The sequence below is a fragment of the Erinaceus europaeus genome, chromosome 2 (assembly GCF_950295315.1).
Source record: "Erinaceus europaeus chromosome 2, mEriEur2.1, whole genome shotgun sequence".
NCBI lineage: Eukaryota > Metazoa > Chordata > Mammalia > Eulipotyphla > Erinaceidae > Erinaceus > Erinaceus europaeus.
Window position 1 is genome coordinate 6,196,412 of NC_080163.1, and position 8,235 is coordinate 6,204,646.

The 8,235-nt window shown below is 50.2% G+C and overlaps 1 protein-coding gene across 5 annotated transcripts; it reads right to left on the minus strand.

Annotated features, from left to right (window-relative positions):
* Positions 1-1,367: 1,367 nt before the first annotated feature.
* LOC132533527 (leukocyte immunoglobulin-like receptor subfamily A member 5) lies at positions 1,368-7,193 on the minus strand. Of its 5 annotated transcripts, none has more exons than XR_009545422.1 (8): positions 7,155-7,193; positions 7,017-7,052; positions 6,205-6,495; positions 5,715-6,020; positions 4,857-4,901; positions 4,529-4,648; positions 2,349-2,396; positions 2,131-2,217 (listed from the first exon to the last, which is right to left on the minus strand). XR_009545422.1 is itself a non-coding variant. In XM_060175720.1 (7 exons), the coding sequence occupies exons 1-7, from the start codon at positions 7,186-7,188 to the stop codon at positions 2,075-2,077; spliced, it is 903 nt and encodes a 300-aa protein (XP_060031703.1). In that variant the 5' UTR covers positions 7,189-7,193; the 3' UTR covers positions 1,368-2,074. The 5 variants fall into 5 exon arrangements, 3 of the variants coding, with proteins under 3 accessions (XP_060031703.1, XP_060031697.1, XP_060031707.1); XR_009545424.1 differs by lacking the exon at positions 2,131-2,217 and adding an exon at positions 2,233-2,249; XM_060175720.1 differs by lacking the exon at positions 4,529-4,648 and having other exon boundaries at positions 1,368-2,217.
* Between the last annotated feature and the right edge of the window lie 1,042 nt (positions 7,194-8,235).

Sequence of the window (8,235 nt, forward strand, 5' to 3'; positions counted from 1 at the left end):
GAGTTTGTAACACACGGAGAGGAGAGAAATTGGTCTATAGCTGGTGGCCAGTGTTGGGTCTTTCTTTGGTTTCAAAACCGCTATAATCTTCGCACGATGCCAAACATTGGGCATAGACTCAGATTCCAAGATGTGGGACAGGAATGAAGCGAGCCACTTCTTTGCCGCGAGACCCAGGTTAAGAATGAGTTCTGGGGTGATGTTATCATAGCCAGCAGCTGTTCCCAGTTTAACCCTCTTCAAAGCGTCTTCCAGTTCAGACAGTGTAAAGGGAGAGAGTTTTGGAGATGGACAAGATAACCGGAAGTGGGATGACCACTCGTGGGAAATTTCTCTTTTCCAGACTGGATCGATCTTAGCATGTCCAACTTGAGTTAGGTGACTGGCCACTGAGTTTGAAGATATGGGAGGATGGGAGATGGGAGGGGGTTGGCTACCGGCACCCAGTCTGTGAAGAAGCTTCCAGGCCTTCCTACTTGAGTGGGTGAAGTTCAGACTTTCCGTGAGTTGTTGCCAGTGGGCTTGGCGTGCTGCATCCAGGGAGGCAATGAGATGGTCAGCCACATCTGGGTCACCCGACTCATCATACTGCTTTAGCAGTTGCTCACATTCAGCATCAAGACAATGCGTATAGTTAGCACGTCTCCCACGAGGAATGGCTTGGGAAGCTGCTTAAAAGATGGCTTGGTGGAAGCGCCTGTAGGAATCTTCAGAGGGGATAGAGTTAATTGGAATTGCAGGAATAGATTTGTTGGTAAGATCACTGAACAGACGCCAGTTTGCTTTCCGAAAGTTCCATCTTAGTTTCTCTGAGCTCAGAATCAGTGGGAGCTGGAAACCAATGTGGATGATAGCTGGGCGGTGATGACTGTGCGGGAAGATCTTGAGAACTTGTCTCGTAGCGGGAAAGGCTTGGCCGTTGACTGTGCTAATCCAGCACAGGTCGGGTGACAAGTCTTTATTCCATCTAGCACTGTGAAAAGAGCCTGGCTGTTTGGGATCGTATAATAGGCAGAGGTCATTCGCTGAAGCCCAGTCGACTAAGATAGAGGCATCAGCACGAGTAGAGGAATATCCCCAGTCTTGGTGATGACTATTAAAGTCTCCAACATAAATGGCTGGGTGGTTCAGGGTAGGCAGGACCTTATTATCCCATGAGGCACTGGGAGGCTTATATACGTTGATGAGCTGAATAGTACGGCTGAGCTGAGAATGCAGTTTAATCTTTATTCACGAGCGGGCAAACAGTCCCACACCTAATCACCACACAATGTACTCCATCTTTTTCCTCCAGCCGCAGAGTCAGGAACCCAGGAAGTATGTAGGGTAGAGGGCAGGGAGAAGAAAGAAGCATGAAAATAGCAAGGGCAAAACCAAATTTCCTAGAGGCAGGGAAGTGAGACCAAACCAATGTGAAGCATACCAACACAGGACCAGGCAACAGGGATGCCTTGCAGGGGGTGGAAGGCAAGGGACCAAAATGCAGGAAGCACACGGAGCTGCTCTTGGGCCTTCCCAGCAAAGGCTCACTGAGGACTTGCAGAGAACACTCGATGGGCCTGGGGGTTTTCAAAAAAACTTCAAGAAAAACAGCACCAAGCCTGAGCTCTGAGAGGACTCCAAAACTGGGAAGAGAAAGGAGGAGTGTCCTTAGGCTGTGAGAAGAGTTTTGGGGCTTCTCTCCTGTGTCTCCATCCTGCCCTGGGCTCATTCTCAGATCACTCAGCCTTCACCCCATGTCTTTCCTGTGAGGGGGGCTTAGAGCACGGGGACCTGGGGACAAGGAGGCTGAGGTGGGGTGTGCCCTGAGGCATTAATGACAGGAAGCAGGAGGAGGAGGAGAAGCCCAGGGGAGGAGGGGCAGGGAAGCTTAGCAGGGATTGCAGAGGGAGGGGGATGAAGGCAGGATGCTGGGACTCAAGAATCAGGAAGAAAGAGACCAGAAAGGAGCCAGGGGACAGCAGCCTGGGGACACACTGCAGAGCCTGCTCTCAGACCAGAGACTCACCACTGCTCCCCCCACTCCAGGGCCCAGTCCTGAGATGCTGACAGAGGCTCCCGGGCTGGTCTGAGCTCAGGGGGCTCCTCTGGGTGCAGGGCAGATCCTGTGTTGGCTGCACCAGGCCTCGACCAGCAGGACTCCCAGCACCAGGAGGACGAGGCCGGCCAGGCCCAGGCGCACTCGGTTCTCAGCAGAAGGAGCCCAGGCTGCGGACTCTGAGACAGAGACAGGGGCTGCAGGACAGGCCCTGAGGCATCATGGGAAAGTGCCCCAGACCTGGCTCAGTGTGCAGGAGGGGGCCTGCAGGGGCCTCCTACCCACCCAGGCAGGGGTCAGTGCCTCTTACCTCCTTTCTCCACCTGACTGGGGAGCCAGGTAGTTGCAGTTGGGATTGCTGGCGGGAGAGAGATAGAGCAGCTGGAGAGTCCAGGGCTCTCCTTGGAGCCCTGCCTGCTCCTTGTCTGAGGCTTAGCTCTCTCCTCAGTGAGCAGGGCTGGGCCTCCCTGGTTCTAAAGCTTCTCTCAGGTCCCCTGACTGTAACTGCCTCCTGTCTGTCCTGTCATGTTCACACATGTTGCCATAACTCTGAATATACCACTTCTCTGCCAAATGTGTCTGTGCTGTGGGTCACGGAGCCCTGCCATGGGTGTGGTGAGGCATGATCCCCGTGGTCTCAAAATAGTGTAAAGTATACTGAAGTTACCAGTAAGAAAGTTGTAAAGTCTATTGATTTGTGTGGGACTATTCTACTATAATACCTAGAAACCGTGACCATATCAAATAATCGTACTGTATCATATCAAAAACGTATCATATCAAATAATCGTATCATATCAAAATAGTATCATATCAAATAATCCTATCATATCAAAATAGTATATCAAATAATCGCATCATATCAAATAATCATATATAAAAATTCTTCTTCTTCTTCTTCTAGCGTTTGCCCTTCTTCCGTAGCCAGTCAATGGCTTTGAAAGTGACTGGGATCCATGTGGATTCAGTTTCCCCAATGAATGGATACTCACAGGATGCACCACGAGAAGGTTGATCCAATATAAAAATAGTATCATATCAAATAACCGTATCATATCAAATAATTGTATCATATCAAATAATCATATATCAAAATAGTATATCAAAAAATCGCATCATATCAAATAATCATATCATATTAAAATAGTATCATATAAAATAATCATATCATATCAAATGATCATATCATATCAAAATAGTATCATATCAAATAATCGTATCGTATCAAAATAGTATCATATCAAATAATCGTATCATATCAAAATAGTATCATATCAAATAATCATATCAAACAATCGCATCATGTCAAATAATCGTATCATATCAAAATAGTATCATATCAAACAATCGCATCATGTCAAATAATCGTATCATATCAAAATAGTATCATATCAAATAATCATATCATATCAAAATAGTACCATATCAAACAATCATATCAAATAATCGTATCATATCAAAATCGTATCATGTAAAGAGAACAGAACAAAGGGTTCAATGCAGAGACCTCATCTCCATGATTCCCTACTCAGTCTCTCCTACTACTTCTGCATTTTCTCATCTGTCAGACTTCATATTTCTAAGCAGAGAAGTGACAAGAATGTGTGATGAACTTGCAGCCCAGAGTATAACCATTCCCAGTGCCTGTGTTATCTGTAATGTTTCCATAGCGGAGGGAGCTCCACCACTCTGCCTTCTGTTCTGGCTGGCAGCAGAAGACAGAGGCAGAGAGGCTGATAGAGGGAGGTATGGAGGGAGGGAGAGAGGGGCGCCAAGGCTCTCCAGCTGCCTGCAGCTTCTGTCCTGCAGAGGACTCCACCCAAGGTGTGTAGCACCTGCACAGGTGGGTGACAGTCTGCCAGTGCAGCTTCCCTGGAGGTCAGTGTGACTGAAGTCGGGGGTCCATGTGTCGCCCCACAAGCCAGAATCAAGCCCACTCTGGCTGCGTCTGGGTGAGAACTGCTGGGATGGACTCAAACTCACAAATCTGAAGGAAGTGTCTATCGACCAGGAGGCATGTCTGTCTACAACAGAGACCAGATTTATCCAGCTGCCTTCTAGCAAGGAGGGTCCTGTGGGCCTCAGGTGCTGTTCTCACCTCAGCCCTGGGAGTCTCAGGCTCAGCTCCTCTGCCTAGGCAGCCCGCTGCCCCGTCTCTGTCTGCCTGCAGCCCTCAGAACCCTCTGTGAAAACCACATCAGGGGGCACCTGGCGGTGGCGCGCCTGGTTGAGTGCACACGTTCCAGTGTGCAAGGACCTGGGTTTGAGTCCCTGGTCCGCAGCTGCAGGGGGTCACTTCACAAGTGGTGAAGCAGGGCTGTAGGTGTCTTTTGAATCTCCCTCTCTAGCCCCCTCTCCGCCTCAAGTCTCTCTATCTCTACCCAGTAATAAATAAATAAATAAATAATAAATAAATAAACATTAAAAATCAAAACCACTTCAGTGCCCATCTCACAGAGCCCATCAGGCAGAGTGTATGTCCCGGCTGACCTGAGGCCCTGGGTCCGAGCACCCACCGTCAACCTGCTGAGGGCAGTGCCTGTCTGTGAATGAGACCCCGGACCAGGCTACTGCTCTGCTCTGACACACCTGCATGAGGCTTCACTCCCGCTGCCACAGGGAAACATCAAAGTCACTTCTGAGGAGGAGAAGTCCTGCTCCAGGCCACGAGGGCCGAGCACTGTCCTCCTGCCTTTCCGTCTACACGGAGCCACTGACTCACCCTGTAACTGGAAGTGCTGAGAGCAGATCCCCAGGCCCATCTGTGAGTGGAGGCAAAGGGAAAGGCTTCCTCCCCACCTGCCTGGGCTCATGGCACCTAGGGGAGTTCTGGGATCGTTGGACTCAGGTTTACCAGGAGCTTCTGAAACAGAGAGTAAGAGAGGAGAGAACTTCCTCCTGTAGATTCTCACCCCACTTCTTCTTTTTCTATTATATTTATAAAAGCAAAGTCCCAGAAGTCCAGGGCTGGGAGAAATACAGATCTTTTAAAACTTAGTTTTAAACTTTTATTTACTTAGATAGAGACAGGTAGAAATTGAGTGGGAGGGAGTCAGACGGTAGAACAGAGGGTTAACCTCACGTGGCACAAAGCACAGGAACCGGCATAAAGATCCTGGTTCAGGTCCCCGGCTCCCCACCTGCAGGGGAGTCACTACACAAGGGGTGAAGCAGGTCTGCAGGTGTCTGTCTTTCTCTCCCTCTCCCTATCTACCCCTCCCCTCTCCATTTCTCTCTGTCCTATCTAACAACGATGACATCAATAACAACAACAATAATAACTATGACAACAATAACAAGGGCACCAAAAGGGAAAATAAATATTTTTTCTAAAAATTTTAAAAATTGAGGGGGTGAGATAGTGAGGGAGAAAGACAGACAGACACCTGCAGTCCTGCTTCAACATTTGTGAAGGCACACATCCCCAATGAAGGTGGGGACCAAGGACTTGAACCTGGGTCCTTGCGCACTGTAACTTGTGCACTCAACAAGGTGCACTCCTTCCTGCCCCACTTTCTTTGAGTTTTTGCCTGAAGTCCTCACTCACCATGGGGGTCTGGACTCAGAATGCTCAGGACCATCTGTGGCCAGGGCTGACAGACAGCATCCATTTATTCATCTCTCACAAGCTCTCCCAGCAGCACCCAGAGCCCTCCCTGCCCCTCTAGGTTCTCACCTCTGACCTGCAGCTGCAGGGGGTCACTGGGCGAAGACCACAAGAGGGGATCAGTGTGGAAGTGACCATAGCACCTGTAGGTCCCAGCCTGGGTGGAGGTGATGTTGTCCAGGGAGAAGACGGACTGGCAAACTTTGCCCTGGTGACCGGCTTTCTGGGACCTGATGGTGGAATCTTCTTCTTTACTGAGAACCAACACATCAAACCTGATGGTGGAGACACACTGCAGCCTCACAGCTGCCCCTGCAGTCACTGCAGCCTCCTCAGAGCCAGCGGTGCGAGAGAGTGTCGGCTGGCCATAGGCTCCTGAGACAGAGGGAGTGTGGGTGAGGGGGCCGCCTACTCAGAGACCCTCTGCTCCTTGAACAGAAGTGGCCTGTTCGCTCTCAGTGGTTCTGGGGCAGCCACTGCCACCACCCCAACACACGGCCTCCTGAGGACAGCCTATGTCCTGGGGCTCCTGTTGGCTGAAAGGCCCGTGTCCACTCACCAGTCATCACCAGGTTCAGGGGCACACTGGGCAGGGACCAGTGGCCATGCTGTTCATACTGGCAGTGGTACTGCCCTGCCCTGTCTGCGGTCATCACTGTGATCTGCAAAGAGCCCGTGTCCTCAGGCTGTGGCCCTTGCTCAGTGTCCCGGGGCTCAGAGCTTCCATCTCTGTATATTCTGAAAGCTGTTGCCTCAGCTCCCAGGGGGGCTTGGCACTGGATGGTCACCGGAGTCATATTCAAAACGAAGCGTCCTGGCAAAGCCATGAGAGTAGGCAGGAGGAGATTTCCTGGAAGCAGGGAGTAGGTGATGGCTTCAAGCACATCTAGTCTCTGGCCATCCTCCCCTTCCTGTCTCAGCTCTGGGTGTCACTGTCAGTCCCCCCCAGGAGAGACAGGACTGGCCCAGGAGGTCCTGGGTTCCAACTATGGCTTCCCTACTGTATAAGCTCAGTGGGGCTAAGAGACTCCCCTCTCCATGAGTTAAAAAAAGATTTTAACAGGAGTCGGGTGGTGTTGCACCTGGTTAAGTGCACTCACTGCAGAATACAAGGACACAGGTTCGAACCCCAGGTCCCCAACTGCAGGGGGAAAGCTTTACAAGTGAAGCTTTTTTTTTACCTGGTGAAGAAGGGCTACAGGTGTCTCCCTGTCTCTCTATCTCCCCCCTCCCCTCTCAGTTTCTCTATGCAATAATAAATAAATGATTAAAACATTTCATCAAATGTCTATAATAAATGCAAGTCAGGTGGACAAAGTGGGAAGCCTCCAACCTGCCCCCCACCCCAGAGCGAGGGGGAAGGACACTTACCCATCTGTGCCCACACACTCCAGCCGAGACACCACCCTGCAAGGAAACACTGTGAGGACACTTCCTTACAGAGCACCCCAGACACCACCACCCCACCATCCCGCTGCCATCACCTCTTCACCCAACCCTCACACTCACCCAGACAGAGCAGGGTGGGTAGCACCTCGGCCATGGTGCCTGTCCCAAGTCCGCGGGCCCCAGCAGTGCGCAGCTGACTGCCCAGGAAGGGGGAGCTGGTCTCTCACTGGACTGGAGGCCTCATGCCCTGTGACCAACTTCCTCTGGGAGGGGCAAGCAGGGCCTGGACTCCCCAAGTTCTCATCAGCCTGACCTCCGGGCCTCTGCTTCCTGTCCCCAACCAGAGGAGCATTTGCAGCTTTTTCTAGAACATGAACCGTGGAAAATGATGTAGAAATTAGCAGAACTGAATCTCAGTCCTGGGTCAGCCCTGACACCCCGAGAGTTCAGGGCCCCTGTTACTCAATGCTCAGCTTTCACTCTCTCTTCCTTCAACATTCCTCATTCTTGCTCCCTTTCTTCCATCTTATTATTTATTTATTTTTTATTATTGAAAGGGGATAGAGAAAAATGTAGGTAAGTGGAGGGACAGAGAAGGAAAGAGACAGAGAGACACCTGCAGCCCTGCTTCACCACTCATGAAGCTTTCCCCCTGCAGGTGGGGACCAAGGGCTTGAACCTCGGTCCTTGATGTACACTATAATGTGTGAGCTTAAAAAGTTGCACCACTGCCTGACCACCCTTTCTTACATCTTAGAGAAACAATTTTTATTGGTGATTTAAGAGTGTTTCACTAAACTGTGATATTTCAGAAGTATGATTACACAACCACATGTAGGGGGTAGAGTCACTGCCCCTGACACCAACGTCTGCCCCATCCCAGGACTAGCAGAGCTCTACCAAATCCATTTTATTTCATTTCATCTTTTACACGCTCACTAGCTGTAGTCACGTGACTCCAGGCAGAACAAAACAGCCTGCAGGCGTGGCTCCACGTGTGCTCACTGCAGCCGACACGACTTCCTCCAGCTCACTCACCTCGGTCCAGTTCACCCACTAATACAGCTCATCTTCATTCTTATTTTTTGATCAATCACAGCTCCACATCTTCTATTTAAGTTTTTATTGTGATTTAGTGTTGGTTTACAAAATAGTAAGATAACTGAGATGCAATTCTGCAATGCTCCCACCACCAGAGTTC

Coding starts and splice junctions, on each gene's coding strand:
- LOC132533527 (XM_060175714.1), bottom strand. CDS start 7,188: ATGGCCGAGGTGCTACCCACCCTGCTCTGTCTGG. Junction 6,496..7,016: donor GAGTGTGTGGGCACAGATGG/GTAAGTGTCCTT, acceptor CCCTGCTTCCAG/GAAATCTCCTCCTGCCTACT. Junction 4,902..5,714: donor CCTGCAGCTGCAGGTCAGAG/GTGAGAACCTAG, acceptor TCTCTGTTTCAG/AAGCTCCTGGTAAACCTGAG.